Source organism: Thunnus thynnus, chromosome 14 (assembly GCF_963924715.1).
Source record: "Thunnus thynnus chromosome 14, fThuThy2.1, whole genome shotgun sequence".
In the NCBI taxonomy this organism is placed as follows: Eukaryota; Metazoa; Chordata; class Actinopteri; order Scombriformes; family Scombridae; genus Thunnus; species Thunnus thynnus.
This window is the reverse complement of record NC_089530.1, coordinates 2,025,327-2,048,314: the sequence shown is the minus strand read 5'-3', so window position 1 is coordinate 2,048,314 and position 22,988 is coordinate 2,025,327. Positions and strand designations below refer to the sequence as shown.

Below are 22,988 nucleotides of genomic sequence, written 5' to 3'. Positions count from 1 at the left end.
CACCAGCTTGAAGTTGCCCTATTGCATGGGCCCTATCCAGATCAGTCAAACGTGGCATGCCGATTCTTGGAGCAGACACCTACTGACCACTGTAGCAGGGCCCATGCTCACAGGTGCCTGGGGGTACCAGGAGCTAAAACAAGAGTCAATAGCAACAGCAAAATAAGCTGTTTGGCATTGGAAGAGAAGATTTGGCAAATTTTTCATGGGCACAACCCACATACTCAGCTCTGCTGCTCATCCCACAAATGCATGTTCCTTACAAATGTGGCACCATTTAAAAGGGAAATAAACAGGCTTTCCAACGGTATAAGATTTATTGCCAAGAGACACTGTTACAACAAAGAAATAATCCACCAAACACAAATTTCCTTACTTTTTGTGCTAAGTTTATATTTGTTTATATCCTTTTTCTTAATTCAAGCTTAATATTTATATATTTTGTTCTATTTGTTTTTTTTATATTTATAGTTAAAATTATTAAATTCCCAGTGAAGTTTACTGTTTCAGTGCACTGATGTAATTTTTTACAATAAAGTTTATTGTTAAACTGTAAAATATCATGCCTCCATTACATAGCTTTGTCACAAGTATTTGATAACCACTTTGAGGGATCACTGCAAAAAATGTGTGTTTTTGTATATATTTTGTATTTATAAAATAATCAGCCAATATATCCATACAGTTGGGCCCTAGTCCATAAACTTACTATCCGGACTGTACATCCTTTTTTGTATTGGACATAGAATTTATTTCCTCGCATGAAACCCAAAGCTGAATGCATTGAATTTTAGTCCTCTGGCTGTTAGTTTTAGTCTAGTTTTAGTCAACATTATATTCACAGTCCTTGATAATGTTACGTTAACAATGGCTTACCTTTTTATAAATGTGGATGTGCTGGCCTGTATGTGTTTCCATTGTTGATCCCAGCTGGTGGCCACACTTGTGGAAAAAGGTATATTTTTTGGCAGTGGGAGATACTGTTTTACCAATCATCATCTAAGGATATATGTATATGTGTATATATATATATATATATATATATATATACACACACATATACATATATATATATATATATATATGAAGAAAACATGAATTAGTGACACGACAGTGGCAGTAAACCCAATGTTTTCTTTGAATTTCGCTCTTTGATAATGTGTAGAGCATGGAGAGAAAAAAAAAGATTCAGTAACATTTGTTAGCTTCAAATATGGGTCTTTTGCCAACCTGGGTATTATAACTCATTGTCACTTGCATCTGTGGACATGAATAATTTTCCTGTTCTCACACTCTAAATTTCACTAACACATGAGAGAAATGCTGGCACTTCTTTTTAATTTTATACATTTCAAACTGTGTAACATTCTTGTTCTATTTGGACATTATCCAATGGGTTCTTTGTTTAAGTTGCTCTTGTAAGATGAAGACATGACTCAGTTGCAGTGCCAGTACCATAAGAATGTAATCCTCCTCTCCTTTGATGTATTGGCCATTAAAAGAACTTGATATTTTGCTTCTTGTGCTCCACTCCTCTACACTGTGATTCTGTTGAAGACAGACCTGTTTGTATAACTCTTGACTCTGCTTTGAAAGCCTTGCGATGATCTTGGAGGCTCCAGATGGAAATATTTGTATGTTTTTAAGTGAGATAGTTTGGTTGGGTGTAGATATTGTTTGTGTTTCATTTCTTGATGTTCTCTGTCCATTTGTTTTTTCTTCTGTTGTCTGGACAATAAGGTGCGTCTGCAGCTCAGATTCATCTCCTGCTGTTGCTCCCTGTGTTCTAAGCCTTTTCTGCTCCACTGCCAATAGATGTGCATGTGTTAAAGATGGCTTCTGTTTTGCGGTGAGCCTGCCTCATCCCGAGGTGCTCTCCTGAGGGCAAAGGTTCACTCCCGCCTCCCCTGTCTCTCTTTGCTGGGGTCATTTGGAGAGGTAATCCACACATGGCTGGATACTCTCAATACAGCTCCAAGCAGAAAGATGGGGCTTCAGCATGGTAAAGGTAGATAGGATTAGGCTCATGGTGAATTGTAATGGGCTCATTTCACAACCTTTCTTTTTTTACCAATTAAGCTGAACTGAGTTGGACTTGTACATGCTCTTAAATCAGGACTTGTACCCAGCAAACCCAGCCCTTAGATGGCAACATGCATGGCTGGGTGAGCCGCTTTAATCCTACGTTTTTTTTTTTTTTGTTTTTTTTTTTTTTGGTCAATGTCAGCCAGAGGTCAACCTGGTTATAGAATGATTGCCTCACCATGGCTGTGGCCGTCGTTATTTATTTCACTCCACTCCACAAGCCCCAGAGATTGACTTGAAGTACAGAGCCTGTATTTAGACTTTATTTAAGAAGATTGGTGGTGGCCACTGACAGACCGCTCCTGTCAGCCCTGTGTTCACCGATGGCCAGCTGGATCAATATAACACAATTGAGTTTTCCAATCTGTGGTCTTTGGGAACGCAGCCACAGCACTTATAGGGTGATCGCCTCTGATGAAGTCTTCATCAGGATCTATTGACAGATTCATTTGAGCACCCTCCTTCCACCCGTACTACATGTTTTTTCACACTGTAAAGTAATGGGACACTAAAACCCTCTTTAAAAAGTTTTCTAGCAGGTGATGGACAGATTGAACCAGAAGTGCTCCGTCATTTCTCTCAAGTTAACAGATTTATATTTGTATTAATTCATAAATTATGTTTTATTATATCTTTCATAGGAAAGCTGTTTATTTTTTGTGCTGTTGTTGCTAAATTTACATTTGGTGTCCCCCTTCATGCTTAAAACCCAAAACTGCTCCAAGCTGTCAGATTGAACAAAAATGAAAATAAAACACCACATGAAAAAATATTCAATAAAGCAGCAAGAGGTTTGCTTTTGAAAGCAAGGCCTAAAAGTGACCTGGCGGCCGATAAAGGGACTGTGTAAATTTCCAAATTATTTCATATTTGATTTCTAAACAAGCCGCAGGGGTATTGGATATCACACACTAATGCACGGCGGTCACATGTGCACTTTTGGAAATTGGTTGGACACTCTCTGCGGCTCTTTTGATGTCCAAGTTGTTTTTACGCGTCTGGAGTGGAGCTGCTCTTAAGACATAATCCTCACGGTATTGCTGTGGCAAGCACTCCTCTGGCACAACATTTCACAGCGGCGTGCGTGACTCCACTAATTTTCCCCGTTGTTGTTTTACCTGTTTTGTATTTTTGCTACCCCCCTCTTGACCCCCTCTCTCTCTCTGAATTCTCCAGAGAAAGAGAGACTATTGAAGTCAGGGTGGATTGGCCAAAGGTGCTTTGCCAGAGTGAAATGCCCAGTGAAGCTCCCTTCTTTGAGAACTGATTACAGGAGAAGATCTGCTGCATCATACTCTGCAGCTGCGTTTAATAAACTGTAGTGGCTTTTGACACTGATGTTGATGTTTGTGGTTTCCTTCTAATAGCTGACATTTTGTTGAGCTATCATTATGGCTCATTATTTTAGGTTTTTATGTGAAAGGTCCCATATTGTAGAAAGGGAGATTTCCATTTCTTTTTCCATTATAAAGGAGGTCTATATCAATACTGTGAAAGTATCAAAACCCTCAGACCAAGGAGAAATGCGTACAGCCAGTATTCAGAAACTTTGCCTTTAAATGAGCCGTTTTGTTTTCCGTAAGGTTGTGATGTCACAGCTACACGACAACCCACACCTCCTGAAATTTATGTTATTTACCTAAGTTATGTGCACTTTTTTAATTTCAGTTCAGTGTGAGAGTCTACTGCGTTTTGCCGTCATTTATGTTCACGTTAGTTTTCTCCTCTCCTCTGCTCTGTGTGCTCACACACAGAGAAGCAGAGGATAGACAGTCGCGGAGAAAACACTGCACACTTGTTGGATGTCAGGAAGCAAATTTGTCATTGCACAGCCTTCCAAAGGTTGGATAACACCTTCTGCGGTGGCCATAACAATTTACTGATGAGTTTTATCCAGAGCCCTGGTTTTACCTAGCTACAGGCTAGGCTACAGGCTGTTACCTGTAGTTGGCCTGGGCTTGCGTCACTCAGAAAACAGTAAGCCAATCAGAAGACAAGGGCATTGAGCAGACACAAGACAGCCTGTTCTTGGTAGAGCTCTAGAGAGAAGCTTAAGAAAACCATATTGAGATGTTTTTTGGTACTTAAAACCACAAAAATATCTCCTATGGTTATCAAGACTTCAAATAAAACACTAAAAAAGTGTTAATATGCGACCTTTAAAAAAGTAAGCTATGAATTGTGTTGCTTGTTTGAAAAACTGCTTGCTCTGGCTCTGTTTTTGCGAGGTTTCACGCATTTGCTGCATCTCCAACCTACTTTCATTGGTCAAAATCAACGCTGACATCCTTCCATTTCCACTCCGGTCAGTTATCACTGATGAAGAGAGACTAATTTATATGTTGAGAAACGGCACATCTTGTACCCTTTTTATAGGGTTATCATCTAAAAAGACGAGTTTTGGAAGGAAATCGGGGACCTGTTGGGAGTTACAAGTAAGTAAACTGTCCTCCAACTATATAAAAACAAGGCTGACAAAAGGTAACTTACTCTAGCAAATGTTAGCTAATGTTAGCTGCTTGTTTGCAGAACAATACTAAAGTGCCAGGCTTTCTCAGGTATTGTAGTTGACTGAAAAATAGCAGTGTTGGATGAATAAATAAGCTACATCGACATTTCTGAAACAAAACTATTGTCTCTGAACAGTTAATAACTGTTGGGTCCTAATTTCAAACTCAGTATGACCTGACATACGTTTCTGAATGATGACATTGCTACATATAAACTGGTATAACCCCCCTACCCTGCCTAGCCAGTAGCCACATAGACAGACTGAGCACTCACTGTTGCTGCTGCATCAGCGGTCCAACCCATGTCACTGCTTTTTCCTAACAGAAAAAGTAGGTGTTTCCATTTGAACAACCTAGAAAAAAATGCAGATGGAGTTGTCCATTAATTACTCAGAACCACTCAGAAACACAGAACAAAAATGAAAATATTTGTTTTTTTACACAAAGTAAAAAAAATGTTTCAAGCAACATTAATGTCACCCCATTTACAGTAATAATGTCTTTTCAACAGAATTAGAGTATAAAAAGCTCTTATAACAAGTGTTGACAATGTTATATTTTTACTTCTATATCTACTGTTATAACCCATGAGGCAAATCTTATGAAGGATAGTAATATATTTAATTTGTTGTTCTACTTTTTGTCAATATTCTTTTTCCTTTTTTTCTTCTTTTTTCAGTTCCAGGGGTAATTTAAGTGAGCCAAAACAGAGCATGAACCACCCACTGCAGTCCCTTGACACAGATATAGTGTCTGAAACTGAACCCCCAGAGAATGGCTGTGATGCGCTGGAACCCCAACTAGCTTCCACTCATGTCCTGCTGGAGCTCCAGCAAGTCTCCAGGCAGATTTCAACTGGACGTCAAAAGTCAGATAGAAGCATCACTTCCTCTGACTACTTCATTTTGAGCAGGAAGAGATGTACATATACACCAGCCATTAATCCAACAAGTGGGCTACATGCCATCTTTAGGAGTCCAATACCAAAAGATGACGAAGATGAAAGCTTTTTGATGAGCTTGGCGCCTGAGCTCAAAAGATTGTAACTAATAAAGGGCAGCTTAAAACACAGCTGTTAACCCTAATTGTAAACTGGGAGGGACAACAGATGGCGCTCTCTACTGCATCCTCACATTGATGTGGCCCCAGCAACCAGCAACCATCCTACCCTCACCACCATCCAGCCACCTATTCTTGGCCAAGTAACCCTGAGTAACCCAAAATGGAAATTCCTGTTCAATTCTTCTTTTTTGTCTTTTTATTTCTGTCATTGTAATATTATTGTTAAACATTAGGTTATTTTGGAGGATGGAAAGTATTTGTTTACATTTTACTGATGTTTCAAGAAGTATTACAAGATGATTATACTGTGTCTTTCTGTGTTCTCAAAAAGAGGGCACTATGTTTATATGTTACTGGCTGTTAAAGAAATGGCAGCTACTTGAGTGTTGACCAGTTGGTAACCTAAAAAAAAGATATTGCATTTGCCAGATGGTTTAAGTGCTTAATACATTGCTTTTGAGAAGTGAGAAGTGTCTTGTTTTTATTACCTCAGAGCCAACAGCAAGTCATTGCTCAGGCTCAGCAGACTCCCTGAATATTGTTGAATAATCCAGAAAATTCTTAATCCAGAAATGCTGTAACTCCAGGTGTGATCTACAAGTGTTAAATTGGTCTTTTCATATTCCTAAACCAAGAGTGTTATCCAAACTGTCATTATTATTTCCCAGGCACCAAGTCCCTACCAAATGGTAGTATCTGTCCCCAGACACATAGTGGGGTTACGGGACAGACAATACTGCCCACTACTGGAGACAGATGTCCAAGCGCTCACACTGTATCCAGTCCATATTGTATCAAATTTGCTTAGATATATATGTAATTCAAATGTGTCCATGGTCCATGCCCCCACTACCAAAGGGCAGTTTGTGCCTGTCAAGAGAAGTGCAGAGGGGTGTTTCACAAAGCAGGATTGGGTTTTCAAACCCCCCAAAAGTTTTTAAACTAAACTAAATTAACTTTAAGTTAAACTTTAAGTTTTATCATGTTTTAAATTTAAATCTGTGAATTTAAACCTGACTATTAGCAAAGTGCTAGCTGGATTGTGAGATAACTCACTTATTCTGACAGTAACTGACAGTTAATCAATATGACTCTTTATTACAGCCTATATAATTATAAGCATATTTAAAATATCACAGTGTCCAGATCACAAAAATTAACCATTCTAGCTGGGGAAATGATTAAAACTAAAGAAAATGACATTAGCAAAGAATAAATAACTTAGACACTTACTTATTTACAGAGGGCGAAATCACAAGCGGTGCCCCAAAAAGATTTCATCTCCTTGTGCTGCAACATTGCTCGTAGTATCTGGACAATTTTTTGTGCTCCATCCGCTAGAGTTTGCTCGCTCACTGTAGGAAGAGTTGTAACATTTGAGGTCACTCACTCACTCGTAGACATTGAGGTGACGGTGTGTGTGAATGTGGTCTTGAGCAGGGTCTGCGTCTCTGTACTGAACCAGTTATTCTTCCAGGCAGAGAGGAGGTTTTCTCTGTATATGGGGGTTTTATTACAGTGTAGCCAATGCTGCAACTGTTGCCAGTTAACAGCATTTGACCCTTTGCTAAGCCTGGCGCCCCTTTAGTTACTGTTGCTACTGTATGCCTGTCAAGCTTTCCAACTGCATGCATACAGTTTAGAGTGTCAGTGATGCCTCTCAAAATGTGTAATAATATGTATTCATTTTTGGATCGATGGAGCCTTGATTTCAGACAGAAGTAGACAAAAGTAGCTTCTCAGAGCCAGGCTAGCTGTTTCCCCCTGCTTCCAGTCTTTATGCTACGCTAGGTTAACCTCATCCTGACTCCAGCTGTGTACTCAACACACAGATATGAGATTGATATTAATCTTCTCATTGCAAAGAAATAAAGCAAATAAGTGTGTTTCCCAAAATGTTGAACTATTCCTTTAAACTCTTCTCCCCTCTCTGTCTTTCATCCTGTTTCCTTTAACTCACATATATTCCTCCTTTCTTTTTTCACTCTATGCTTCCATCATTCTTGTGCAGCAGAGAAGTTCCTGCCCCCTGTGATGTTAATTCCTCAGTGATCTGGCCCGCTCAGGGCACTGGTGCTGTTTACACAGACCGTCATATAGAGTGCAGGGAATATATTAAACTCCACACAGCACTGTTGACCACTCTGTTCTAGCTTGTTTGTGAGTGCAGCAATGTCTAAGGGTCTATGTGTACATGTCATCATATTTTATATATTTCTTCTGAAAGCTTTTACATATATATCACTTGTCACTATTTTTTTTTTTTTTTTTTTTAGAATTGTCTTTGTTACTGGGTGAGAAAGTATCTCAAACAGCCTTTTCTTCAGTATGTAAAATATCCAGTTTAAAAAGATGTGGGTGACAGTCACAGCCTGATGTCTAAATTTTAACAAGACTAATATTAATCTATTGGCAAATGCAGTAAATACATGTGAGAACTAGAGATGTCCTGAGCTGATCCTGTGGATCGGTATCAGGGCTGATCCGAGCATATTTTACGGGATCAGTATCTGCTAATACAAACCCGATTGGAATCCAGTCCTTTCTTCACTGTGTTTTGTCCACATCCGTCCTTTACAACAGCCAACAGTGCAGCATTTTGCTGCTTAGAAGAGCGAAAATTAGAGTGTGTGCAGATGAAAAATTACGTGGGCGTACCGGTGCAATTGTTTCTGAACTCTGACACCCAGAATGACAAAATACAGATTCACTGATTCACCTGCGTTAATGACTGTTAACAAATCTTTAATCTTTGCTCACTTCTACTTGCAAATATCAGTGTAAACATTCAGGTATCAGCTTCTCATTTGTTGTGGACTCTGACCATGACTTTCTGTGGTTAATATGACAAAACATCAACGGTGAATGAGAGTTGAATCTTCCCACATCAACTTGCAGCTTCATATCATAATTTAAGGACCAAGTAGCACATGAAAAATAAGTCTACAGCTGTTATTTGAATGTGTCAGATATATATTTAGTCAACATTTAGATAAACATACAGTATGTATCAGATCAGACTCTGTATCAGCAGACCAAATATTAAAGGACTCAAATGGATCGGGATTGGGGCCAAACAAATCTTGATTGAGACATTGGTAATGAAAACTGAAAGGTCTAAAGTTACCTTACAGACAAATGTCAGTGGTCTCATGTTCTGTGGTTACATGCCTGACAGTTGTGTGTCTCTGTCTTTCTGTCCTTCTTTTCAGAACTGTCAGATGTCGAACCCAACGTTTTCCTGAGGCCCTTTCTAGAAGTGGTCCGCTCTGAGGACACCACAGGACCCATCACTGGCCTTGCCCTTACCTCTGTCAACAAGTTCCTTTCATATGGCCTTATAGGTAAGATATCTTGACATGGCTAATGTTTATGCTTTAAAAAAGTAAGAAACCCAGTGATGTTGAGGAAGAGCAAACATATTTATCCACCTGCCTGTTTTCTCACCTCTATACTTCTGACCAATGACTGTGAAAAGTGTTCATGTATCTTAGTTTAATATTGAGTTGGCATCCCCACTGTACAACATAGGTAGATATTTTAACCTTCAACTCATCTGTTTATAGTGTCAACATAGATTCTTCAAATGTGCAGTTCATCTAAACCCAGTCAAGTGTATTCCTCTTATCCTGCAATATAACTGGTGTTTGGTCTAATTAGGACAGCTCAACTTCATTTAGGCATTTTCTGAACATCTATTGTTTTTAACTTTCTAGGGTAATCTTTGGCCACTTTAGTCTTACCAAAGTCCATGGACTTATTTCATTCTAATGGTATTTCCTCATCATCAGGTTGTAGCCACCGAGTTTTAATGATTTATAACTAAGTGAATTAAATTCAGTAAGGGATTTGAAATTTTCTGATTTGATAAGTGGAGTCTATTCTGGATTCACAATTGTTGAAATGCTAACCATTGACCCCTGGAATCTGTGGTCCAAGTTATCTCCTTGGGAATTTAATATTGTAATCCAAATATTTTCTTACATTTTCACCGTAAACCTGTTGAAGTTGAGATTGGGAGCCTCAGTATCATCCTGTCACTACAAAAGGTCAGTTTTTCACTGGGAAGCTAAGTTTTAACCAATTGTCAGGTCAGTCCAGGAATGCCTGGAATGGCCTTTTCTCATCATTGATGCAGAAGCTGACTTGTGCTGGCGTACAGTCAGGACTGCCTGTCCTTATTAGTCTCATCATGGAAATATGGCCCAGTGTCTGCCAGTTGTTTTGTTAAGTGTGAAATGAGCATGCATCACCAGATGTTAGTCTAAATAGCAGGGGTTGAGTCAATGTTACATTGCTGTCAAAACAGCTGCAGTTATTGCTAAACTAAATAACAGCCTACGAATACATGACCAGTACACTGTTGAAAAGCTATCGGGAACATATCTTGTATTTCTGGGTCCGTTAGATAGTTTTTTACTTTTTACTAAAGTGAGCAGCAGTATGCAGGCAATATGGTGTGATTTTGGTTTTGAGCTTTTCTTTGAAACTAAATGTTATGCATGTCTAAGAATTACATTCTCTGGAACAGATGAGAGTTGAGGATTTTCAGGTGTTGAATTGAACTGAAGACCAGCAGAATGCATTCTAGACCCAGAGTACAAGTTGGAAGGACTGTTCCCCTAGGCTCACACACATTCACGCAATATTTGTGCAAAGATCCTCTCACAAATCGCTCCCCAACTCCCAGAGCTTCTGTCTGTCACTCCAGACCTGACACCAGCTCCCTTAATCCCCACCACCCCCATCCTGACGCCATCACACCACCACCAGCATCTCATCAGCGCTGGTCTAAGGGATGCATGGCTGTGGCGACGCAGCTCTGCCGCTCTTAAGGTGACGGCTCCCGTTCTCCACTCGCAATAAAGATGAGGAAACACGACTGGTTGGACAACTTTATTAACCCTACTGCATCTCAGTTTGACTTTTATTCCTCAAACAGAGAAAAGTCTCCAGCAGCCTGTTAACACACTCACCTCTTCTCTTCTCTTGTTTAACTTTGCCATGCATCCATTTTTTTCTCTGGTAGTGGGGGCAGGGTGGCTTGAGCTGGCGATACTGAATGCGTGTTCAAAGAGTATTGTAACTTGATCTGAAGAATGTGTTAAAATCTCCCGGAGGAGACTTAAGACATATTTTCTCATGAAAGTGTAGAGTGACTGTGTATAAGAATTAGATTTTCACAGAGAGTTTCGCTGTACCAAGAAATGATTTTAAGTTATCTGTATTATACGAAATATCCATGTTTTTTAAAAAGGGATTTTTCTTAATTTAATGTTTTGGCTTCTGTTTTATTTAAGTGAATTCTACATTTTTGTTCTTGTTGAATGTCATACAGATTTTTTATGTGTTAAATATATACAGTACAGCTAAAAGTGGGTACTGCATTATTCTGTCTGAAAGTTTGTCCTTGACAGTTGTATTTGGGTATTTTTCTTGTTTGACAGATTCTATTCTGTAAAATATATATTTTCAATTTCCTAATTTACACGTAGATATGTAGATGGATAAATAAATAGATAGAATAGGTAGATAGATAGATAAAGTAGATATATTGATTGATGGATATATTTGGTTGATAATTAATCATTTGCAATGAAAAAAGTGCAATGTTCCAGCAGCAAAGTCATATAAATCACAAAGCAAATGATGCAAATGTAATAAAAACTCTAAAAACCTAGATCCATACACCCTATCCTACTGTATATGTATTGACTTTACAGTGCTAGTGCCCAGTTATATACTGTATACTGCCAAGTCGACTAAATAATGTAACAGCCGTTCAGGCCACTAAAGGAAAAACATAATTCATACATTAGAAATATGATACTTTTAAAAACACACCAAGGTTTGTATGAGTCCCTGCAATTCTAGTTAAAAGCTAATAGTTCTCAGTTATATACTTTTCTTTCAATAATAATAAGAGTTAATCAAAACATTTGATTAACCAATTTTCTCATCTCTGAAGGAGCATTTGAGGACTTAACTGATTAAATTCAGCATTACACTCACATCAAATATCCTTTCAGCTTAAGTCATCACTGAAGTTAGAGTAAATAAAATCGACCACATTAGAAACAAGAGAATCGGGCACATATCAGCGGTAAATGGGCAGAATGTACAACAACACTGGTCTTGTCAAGCACTGCCATCTCCTGGCTGGGAGGAAATACAAAATTTAACAAAGTCACTGATGAACACTTCTCATGGCTGTGTTAATAACAAAATACTATGCATTAGAGTTATTCCTGTAAGTAAGACGGATGATGTTGTAATTGTACATGATACTTTAAACATGCTAACTTGCTTAATTATACATGAAATTGTTTGATATCTTGTAAGCTTTCAGCAAAGGAGAGTGTGTTGATGCCCTGGGTCAGTTCAGTTATTATCCCTCTCTCTTCATCTGCTGTCATAAAACAGCCCCTCTTTATCCTGGGTGTTGTGTTGAATATGATCCTCCCCTTCAGTGTGTCACCCAGAACATTTCCCCCCTTGTCCGTCCAGCATGTCCCCCACCACCATTTTGCTTGTCTAGGGCCCAAGAGAAAGGGAAAGGAAATCACCTCTCACACACACTTACTTTGCTAACCCTTTTCATTTAGTGTGAGGTAATTCCTCTCAATCTGTGGCCTGAGGTCTACTGGCATGGAGGGAGCACTAAACTAAGCCCCAGTGCTGACAGACACCCAAATCGCTTCTCTATCCTCTCTTTTCCCACTGCTCATCTCTCCTCCCCTGTTCCTCCTCTGCTCTTCCTCTGTTTCTTCTGTTGCCCAGCAGTCAGCAAAGGCCTCACTGTGCTGCTAGTGGCCTCATGGTCACTTGCCCTCATAGGGCTCAGAGCGAGGCTCAGCTGAGGCTTAAGCTGCAGCCACTACCAGAATGGATGAGCTTAGAGTACAGCTGTAGCCTGCGTATGATTTTAGGGTTGAATAAATTGTTATTCATAGAAAAAGTGGCTGTTGTAATAAAAGGAAGAACTGCATAATTAACATGAGCAGCATTATTAAATGTTGCTCAACAAAGAAAAGAGCGCCATCTCGAGCCCAAGAAAAAAGAAATCACAATAAACATCAGAAATTCACAGATCATGAGGGGAAACAGGTTCACTACTACTACACTAATTGGAAAAAAGAACTACAGTTCATGAAAAAGGTTGCACTCCGATGGTTAAGAAAAAGCAAAAAAATCACCTCATGTCTTAATCATGTTGGTGGATTTTATTTTCAACTAATGGACAAAGCTGCTGAAGTGCTTCAGTGTCAAGTCTTCACCAGAGAGTATATGACAGTAGTGGGCTTCCTATTTACAGGACACCTCATGCAGTCAACAGGAAAACAGTTGTACCTGTGAGAACATCCACACAAACTATATATATATATATATATATATATATATATATATATATATATATATATATATATATGTGTATATATATATATATATATATATGTGTATATATATATATACATGTTCTAGTTCTAATTGTGGTTTTATATTCAGAGATTTGTACTTACATTTTCTTTTAATTTGGTTATTAGTTGAAAATAAAATTCACCAAAAAGACATACGATGAGTATTTATGCTTTTTTGTAACTTCAGTGCCATCTTTTTCCTGGATTTGTTTTGGGGAACCAAAACCAAAACATTGAGGTGCAAAAACACCACCGCTTACCATCAAGAAAACAAAATCCTATAAATATATGCATTCCATGCACTCTGACTGTGTAGCTAAAGTTGGCAGCAGAGCAGCCTGGCTGAAAGGTGATCTTGTGCTATTCAGAAGATGAACAGGTGAACAAACTCATTTTCTTCTCTGAGCATGGAAAAAGCAGCAGTCCCTTTGTTTGGTTTCTAAAGATGTATTGGCTCTTATGCAGAGTGCAGCCTGAGAGCTTTTTGTGTGTTGCTCTCCTAAAACCAGCCACTCTGCCCTCTCTGCCTGCTCTCACTCACGCCACGTCTTTGATTTTTGTGACCGGAGTTTGATATACTTAAACTGCTTTATGTGGCAGCTGGTTCAACCCCCTATTGACTTTGCCCACATGCCCTCAGGCGCACACACACACACACACACACACACACACACTGAGCCTCTCCTTTCCTCAGTGTTATTTTAACAATGCCCCCCACCCACCCCTCCTTTGGACAGTGCTTGTATAGACTGTGTGCCAAGAGAAGGATTAGTGTTTTATATCACTTCTGACATTCTGCTGGATCCCCCTGTGGCTCTAGTTTCTGCGTCTGGACGTTGGATGTTTTCAGCACAACTTCCATGCTTGTTGTCGCCCTCGCCTCTGGAGGGATGTCGGCATTGCTCGGCCTCAGCAGCCACACACACAGACCGGTTCTCAGCCATTAACCAACTTCTCCCTGATGCTCTGCCCTCCAGTTCTTTATAACAGCAGGCAATTACTGAAGTGTCCTAAACATTTGCTAAGTGGGGAGGTTCCTAAGAAGTCACCTCATTCGTCTAATGTCTACTAGTAATCACATGCTCAAACAGAGAGGTTCACCGTAAACCCTGAGCAACCCATCCTTTCCAGATATCAGAAGCTTCATGTTGACAGGCTGCATTGTTGCACTACTTGGAAAATCCTCATCTACGCCTCCCTTTCTCTGTCTCTCCCTCCGTCCTTCCGCTCCCCTCTCTTTCCCCCTGTGCTTATTAGTTAATGAATTGCTGCTCCTAAAGGCGATGGGAAAGGAAAACAGGCTGGCTCCAGGCAGATTGCTGGCCAGCCGCTCGGGTTTCAAAAACACTGGCTCCTGTTGCTCTGACAGCCAATTTGTCCCAGCCTTCCTCCAACAAAAGGCCACATCTGGTCATTAGATCCCAGGGTTTGAAGGACAATGTGGATGGACCACACCACATTTGTGTAGTTTTGTTTATGTGCTGAGCTGTTAGAGCTGTGTTCTTGGCTGAGTCCACACAATCATTACCCCCCACTTCTTAAATATTATGTCTCATTCAGCCTAGATTTACATTATCACTGGCATGGTGATGCATTCTCATTTGTTTGATGTCATATCTGACACACAATGGTTTTAACTGCCTTAAGTGCAAAATCTGTTCAGAAATTGAATTTAGACACTCGGGGGGTTGGTTTCCACCACATGCACGACAGGTAAAGCTAGTACAGCTCTACCCCTCCTCACTGACATTGGATGGTAGAAATGAGTATCCTACTAATATATGGTTTCCTGTTTCATTCAAACGTTTTCCAAGCTACAGGGATTCAAGAAATAGTCCCCAACACAGTCCTGCCACCCTGCTGTGTGTCCTCTCTGAAGTAGCAGACATGGCAGCTGCAGATATTAACCAGCTACTACATATGCTCTCTTTACTCTCATGTCAACATACAGTAGTGCCTGTAGAGTAATGTTCCTATAGAACATATATATAGTCTGCTTTCTGCGAGTCATTCATGGAAAAATGACTGTAGGATGGAGTATTTATAGTGTATAATGAATTCCTGTGTAGGCTATAAGCAGAAGGGTCAGACTTGTTCTCTTTACTTAACATTTACATGTCAACGTGCACTCAGCGGCTGCTTTATTTGGCACCTGAGCTGTGTCATAAATTGATATAGGGCTGCAAATAACAATTATTGTCATAGATTAACCTGGGTGACATCTTTCAAATGTGTTATTTTTGACCTATTGTAAAACCCAAAGATATTAGGTCTATCATCTAAGAAAATAGTCACATTTAAGAAGCTGGAACCAGTGAATTTATACCATTTTTGCTTAAAAAATTACAAAACAATTACCAAAGTGGTCACTAATTTCATTCGGGGCGGCTGTGGCTCAGGAGGTAGAGTGGGTCAGTGTGTGAATGTGTGTGAATGGTTAGATTTCCTCTGATGGGCAGGTTGGGACCTTGCATGGTAGCCCCTGTACCCATTCAGTGTATGAATGTGTGTAAAAGCGCTTTGAGTGGTCGGAAGACTAGAAAGGCACTATATAAGTACAGTCCATTTACTGTCAATCAACTGACTAATCGACAAAGCATTTCATCTCTAAATTCTACCTATATGAAGCTTCTAATGTTCATTTTTTGTTGAGGAGGTCAGAGTGGTGTTATTAGTAGTTAGTGGTGGTGTTGTATTGGATTGCACTATATTGAGTGTTTATAATATTCTGCCCTGTATGTAAATTGTGAGGACAAAAACATTCCAAACAGCAGTCAGTGTAATGCTGTCCAGTGCATCACCACATTGTAAGTATGACATCAATAATAAACATACAGTTGAATGAACATAACAGTTGAAAAACTGAACATAATAAGTTTTATAAAGGTAGACTTTATGGCTGAGCTGTTGTGTTGGATTGCATTACAGGTCTTAAAGTGGCCACTGAATGTATTCCACATTCACTGTGACTCAGCTGCATGGTAATCATAAACATGAAATGATTGGACTTTGAGTGCAAAATCATTTGTCAGATTTTCCATATGTATAATGTCAACTGTAAAAATGACTCCAGCGATAACATGGCTTCAAAAACAAATCATGTTGGTTTTAGTGATTGTATTTTCTGAGTCTGTGTTGAGTCAGCCTTTGGAAACATGTCGTATTGCTTGTCCATTTGCAGATGCCAACCATGAAGCAGCAGCTGAGGCCATTGAGAACATGGCAGACGCAGTCACACATGCCAGATTCGTGGGAACAGACCCTGCCAGTGATGAAGTGGTCCTTATGAAAATTCTACAGGTACGATATGTTTACTAGCAGTAACTACAATGATCTTGCTCTGACCTGATAGACATGACAAATAAGGTCCATGTTGTCTCAATCCCCATACAAGTGAATCCAGTACAGTACAGCAACTCTCATGTGAAGCTTATTGTTAAGTTTTGTTGAGTCTGTGTGACAGAAGTCTAATTTCAAGTTCATAGTAATTGAATGTAGTTTCTGAAGCCTCAAAAATGAACATGTGGTAAGAACTTTGCTTTCCAGGTAGTCTGTAAAACACTTAGAGCAGGAACTTTTGCCCATGGTCTTAAATGAAAACAACATTCAAGGCGTCCAGTGTTTAAATAAAATCTTAAAATATGCTCAATTGTTAAATTAAATTGCTATATGAGGCCTGATACCTTCCTCTTTTAAACATGGTAGTGAATGAAACAAAAGCCTGCGTCCACATCATCAAAACTTGATAACTTACAAACATGAACACACGTCTTGTCCTGCAGCTTAGTTTGTTGAACAAGCCGCCAAACAAATATGCACTGGGGAAAAGTGCACCGCTAACGTCAGTTAGCAGCTGGATAGCCAATTAGCTGCTCAGCTGCAGCACATTAAACAGCAGGTAAACATACCTACAGATGTCACTTCGGACCCGTTAAATGTTGGTTTGGTCGTTGCTCTTCAAAATCCCAGTTAGCGACGCGCTGTATGTCCATGACTTGTACTTACAGCAGTTTGTTTACTTTGTATTTTTGCAATTAATCCGCGGTTCACATGCGTGTCGAACCGTGGGGGGGCGATCCATACGTATCACAGATCAACTATGATCCGTTACACCACTACTGAACGAGATGGCTAAAACATAATATCTCCATATTTTTCTGCCTTTTGGTAATATAATGCATATTGTGATATTGTTTAACATTTTGTTCTGAAATATCTGTAAAAACGAGTCAGACCAGCATCTTACACTAACCAGTCTGTAAATAAATCCCATTAGATTTGAACTGGCAGGTACCACCATTCTTTCATTTAACATTATTAAACATCAATATTTTTAACAAATATTAAGACAAAATAAAATTAAAATCCAAATCTAAAGTCAACATACTTAACACAGTGCTACCTCTGTTTTGCCATAAGAAAATCAAATATATCCTCTCATATAATGCATCAGAGGTAACACGCACTCTTTAATTTAATGAGGTCTGTTAGTGCTACCTAGTACCAAACCGTACCAGCTCACTTTTTCCTATGCACAACAGTAAACACATGTTCAAATAAATGCACACAAACAGCATTATTTCTGATTACAATATCTTATCTTTAACAAAATCCCTGGAGCTCTGTGTTTTTCAACATATCATCAGAGTATTAGTATGACTTTACTTGACAATTCCAGTAATTAAATATTTTTGCTTTCGTCATCTCGGAGACTTGTAAGATGAGCTTGATTGTTGAGACTGTGAACTTTAATACAGTGGTATTGTGCTGTTTCAGGTCCTGAGGACTCTGCTGCTGACACCAGTTGGAGCCCATCTGACCAATGAGTCTGTTTGTGAGATCATGCAGTCCTGCTTCCGTATCTGCTTCGAGATGCGCCTAAGTGGTTAGTCACATCAAATACTCATTTGTACTTTTTCTGATATAATAGTCATCTCTAGGAAGATTCAAACTGATTTTAAACGATGTCACTTTAGTTATAATCACAACTCAAATGCTGTAAAATCTTTAAGCAACTCCTATGGTTGTATGTGCATGCTCACAGCTTTTGGACCCAACCTGTGGGTTAGGACCTTCAAATGGGCCACAAGAGAAATCTGGAAGGACATGAGATGACTAATGGAATAAGAATACAATCAAAAATATGTTCTGTGACAAGATGTTATGTTTTCAGACTTTTCTATAACCATGTCCATTGTATTGTAAAATACTTAATAGTTTTGCTCCTATATTATTCATATTAAACAACCTCAGAGGGAAAGCTCTCGGGTAATGCTTAACCTTTGGAACCTGTGATGAAAGATCACAAGTATTGCTTCATTTTAAGGGGCCTTCATTTAAACTCCTTGCTGAAGCTTGACTCAATGTCTTTCTGACTCTCATTCTTCTATCTACTGTATCTTACTTCTCTATTACATACTGTTTGGTTCTAATGTCTGTTGTTCTTTTGTGTGTGCAGAGCTCCTCAGGAAATCAGCTGAACATACACTGGTTGATATGGTGCAGCTACTGTTCTCCAGGTAAATGAATGGGACAGTGATGAATGAAGATAAATGAAGTGATAAGGTAGACCTCAAGTGTTTAGGACTCAGTATAACACTGATATAATCAAATATCATACTTTTAGGGACTGTATTGTTAGTTAATAAAAACACTTTTTGTAGCACTAGAATTTAAGTATGAATGCTGCTTCCAAGTCCAAGAGCAGAGTAGTTCCAAACCCCAAATCTGAAGTTGTTTCACCACAGAAGAAGAGAAGGCCCGACTGCTGCTGCACTCTCCCATCACCTCTGGATTATAGATTTGAGGTTTTCAGCATATATCTGTCTCCCAGGCCTCATTATTCCCCTAAAGCTCATGAATTTCATTTTGCACTGTGCACAAGGTCAATGGGCCACTGATTCACTAATGCCATAACATGATTTCTCCTTTGCATGGCATTTAACATAAGAGCTCTTCTTTCCCCATCATCCCCCTCTACACAACCCCCCCTGTGCAGATGCATCAGAGTGCCAGTCACATTCAGTCACAGACAAGGGGATGAGCCAATTGAGCTACACACTGTATGATCTGCATATAGATGAAGCTGGTCTCAGCTTCAACAGCAAAGCTCCCAGCCCCATAAATACACACACACACACATGCACACAGGTACACATACAGAATTAGCATTGCCAGCGATCCCAGACAGGAGCAATCAGGAAAATCAGCTACAAAAAAGCTTGTCTGCTCATCTGAATGTGAAGGAGCTAACTTGGAGAACAAACACAGCTCAAAAAAAGTTATGGTGTGATTCACCTCCTCTCTGAAAGCGCACAAATCTCCACCAAGACTATTTGATGCAGGATTTGTCACAAGTTGCCATTCGGTGACACTCCCTCCAAGCATTCTCTGGCTGTTTTTATTTATTGGCAGGACTCTTGCATTGCACCTTGTTATCAGATCCTCTAACCAGATTTTACTGTGCAAACATGGAAATAGAAAAGCATGGCAGCCACAGTCGTAAACAGCAGCATCCCTGTCCATAAACAGAAGATATAAATTTAGTGTGGGCGTTTTAGTACATACTTCTGATACTGCTCGCTCTCTCTCACACACACGCACACACACACGCACACACACACACACCTCATTTTGATCATGTTCAACCCCCTGCCCCCCACTTGTCTACAGACCCTGGATAATAGAGATGTGAGTGGGTCTGGGCTGCAGCCCCCACCCCCCATCAGAGAATAATGAGCAGCAGCTCTCTTCAGCTCCTCAGAAAGAGTCTTAGATTGCCTGCTGAAAGTATTAGGCATGTTAATCTGTTGGACCCACAGATCATCCAATAATCGTGCTCGCAAGACAACACTCTCTGAACGTGTTAATGTCAGGAGAGGGGCTGCCGTCTCTCCCTTTTTTTGTTTGTGTGCGTGTGATTGGTGGTGACATCTCATTTTCCAGCAAAGCCTAAAAGTCCACAGAAACCTAGTGGTACACACATAATAGCAGCAGAGGTAGGGGTATCCTATACATAATCTGTTAAATGTTTCACTACATTTTTAAACAAAAATTTAAAAAATCTACCGGTTCCATCTTCTCAAATGTAAAAACCTTTTGGTTTGCTTGGTCTCTCATGACAGTAAACTAAATATCATGGGTTTTGGAGTTCTGGTCAGACAAAAGAAGACATTTGAAAACCACACATCGTAACACAGGCTTTTTTGAAAAAAAAAAAAATTAGACTGCAAGATAACCCCAATGACTTGCTCACAACAATACAGTTCTGTATTATACTATACTTTAATATGAGTATGTTATCCCAAGGAAAAACATTTATCAGAAATAAATGAAAGAACTGGGTAAAACAATCTGTTCAAACTATAAACTGTTGCATCATCTGTATAACTATAAAATTTTAATTTAATCTAGTTGCAGGTGTTCAGGAACAAATGTACCAAAAATGCATTAAGAAGGGAGTGAGATCTGATCACTCAGTAGTGTGGTGGATGAAAATACAACGTCCTCATTTAAACCAACAAGAAACCAAATAAAGAGATTGTTTGTGCTAATTGCTGATGGAGCATCTTTAGGCTACACCTCAGCACTTAGACCAGCTTCATTTACACAGAACAACTTGATCAGCCCAGTCAATGACAAGACAAGCTCTGCATTTCACCGTGTTTGTACTGTATTCATGGTGTTTGAGGTTATTTATCAGTGCCAACAAGCTGTTTAGCAATACACATGCACCCCAAGCTACAGTTGTAATAGTACAAGGTGAGAGTAACAAATCCAGTTTCAGAAACTTGTTGAGCTGAGCTTCATAAAACCCCAACAACAAAGCTGCTGCGCAACCTCTTGCACTAGTGTTTATCAGCTGCACACATTTTTTTTTCTCTTCTAACATGGAATAAGATCTCAGATATTCATGTTTGGACCGTGCTTGAACTTTTTTTTTTGCTCTGTGACAGTGGTGGACAGTGCCCAGTGGTTAAAACTTAGCATCTGAACCAACAAATTAAAGATAATAAATAAAGATGAGAAAATGAAGGAAGAAACAATATAGAAGCAAGTTTTCAGTACCTATAAGGATGATGCCTGGATGATTGTCTGCAACATTGGGATAGATGTATGTCAGAGGATTGTTTTCCAGAAGACTTGACTAAATTGTGTTTTTTTTTTTAATTTATTTCTTGCAGACTACCCCAGTTCAAAGAGGAGGCCAAGAGTTATGTGGGTGCCAACATGAAGAAGGTAACAGGACTGAGATGTTGAATGATTATTGGATCTGCTCGCTGTAAATGTGCTCTTTTCCCTCTTTTTTTGCTGTCTTGGTTTTTCTCATTGTCATTGTGCTGTTTTCAGGTTTCTGTCTGAACGCTCTGTCTGTGGCCGTGAAATACAGTTAATGACATAATGGCATCACTTAACTGAATGAGAAATGTGAACATGTCCTAAATACCAAGATCAGCCACACTGTTCCTGTCTATTGTCATTTTTAATACTCTATTTACTTCTCAACATGATAGGTAAAATGGCCTTGATTCATTAAACAGTATTATTAAGGACTTAAAGTCTGGATAAACATTATAGACCCTTATTTGTGGTTGTCTTGGTCCTGTCACCTGTTCATAACAGTGCAGCGCTCTCTAATCTCATTTTTGCTCTTTCAGTTCAGTGTTGCTTTTTGGAATATTTGGTTTTTGTTTTGAGTTGCCCATCTTTGTGTGTCTGCCTGTTTTCCTTCCCACAGACCCCATCCTGTATCCTGGACTCTCAGGATCTTATTTGTGCAGAGCAGCATAGAGACACAAGTCAGAATGGCCTAGAGAGGGTACTTAACTGGCCCACGCCACTGGTCCACTGGGATAGTGCACTGACATAGGCAGGGTTAGCATGGCTTCTTGGTGGGAGTGCATGGGGGTGCACTGGGTTGCCAGTAAACACTATTGGTTTTCAAGTGACAACCTCAAAACAACCAAATGTGCCCGTTTTGATTCCCTCAGGAAAAGAGAGCAGAGATGTATACTCATATTCATCAACGCACTTGGGGAAAAAGCCGATTGTCACAGTCGACAGCTTCTCCATTTTTTATGATATAATTTAACAAGCAATTCATGGTAACACATCGCTTAGGAAATATAGTTGCAATGTGAGAAAATCTCTGCCCAATGCAGCACAGTATGTAAATTGGAAGATTCTGGGACTGTCCCCCAGGCAGTGGAAGAGACATTCTCAAACTGGGCTAGGCTGGAATTAGCTTGTATTTTATTACTTTGAACTGAAACCCTTTCTTTGAACATGTCTACAATGTTTCATAGCAAAGAAAACAAGCCACATACTGTATGAATATACCCTGACTGAAACTTCTCCTGTTTTACTGTTTTGTTGAATGGCTTTCATATTGCTGTAATATATGTAGTATATATGTGTGACCTTAACACTGAGCTGGAGACAGTTTTTCCAGCACTTGTTTTTTTGCATGGTCTGCCTGCCCGTCCACTCACACTGCCTGCTCATTAACTGGCTGTTCATTCTCTAGTGGTTAGAGCCTATAGTGGCTGTGTCTTGTGCCTCCAAACTCTGTACCCTGTTTGGATACCCTGCCCTTCCTATCATGCAAATATGTATATGCCTGAGAGTGTTGTGTGTTCCTCCCACTGCTGACATGTACCCATCACTAATCACGGGCACCTGCCCGCTCCCCTTCTCTTCTGAGGCTTACAATATCTTGTGGAAAAACAAACGAGTGCAGGTAAGGAAGATGACTTCAAGTATTTAGACTGGAGATGTCTCCCAGTAACCTTTCCCCTGTCCCTTTTAAGACCTCACTAACCTCCCACCTCTTTATTCAGCACTTAGGCAGAAAGAGGAACTTAAATTGCCATGCATAGTGAACAAAGCAACTGATGTAGATGAATTTGGATTG

The 22,988-nt window shown here is 39.6% G+C and overlaps 1 protein-coding gene across 5 annotated transcripts in view; it reads left to right on the top strand.

Moving 5' to 3' along the window:
* Positions 1–22,988, top strand: part of gbf1 (golgi brefeldin A resistant guanine nucleotide exchange factor 1) — a 94,896-nt gene that overhangs the window by 41,139 nt on the left and 30,769 nt on the right. For 3 of the 5 annotated variants that reach the window (XM_067609285.1, XM_067609284.1, XM_067609282.1), the window contains 6 exons: positions 8,870–9,001; positions 16,257–16,375; positions 17,852–17,960; positions 18,534–18,594; positions 21,259–21,313; positions 21,813–21,893. In XM_067609285.1, the coding sequence (XP_067465386.1) occupies positions 8,870–9,001; positions 16,257–16,375; positions 17,852–17,960; positions 18,534–18,594; positions 21,259–21,313; positions 21,813–21,893 (557 nt within the window). The remainder of the gene's footprint in view (positions 1–8,869; positions 9,002–16,256; positions 16,376–17,851; positions 17,961–18,533; positions 18,595–21,258; positions 21,314–21,812; positions 21,894–22,988) is intronic. The other 2 variants (XM_067609287.1, XM_067609286.1) reach the window with 1 other exon arrangement.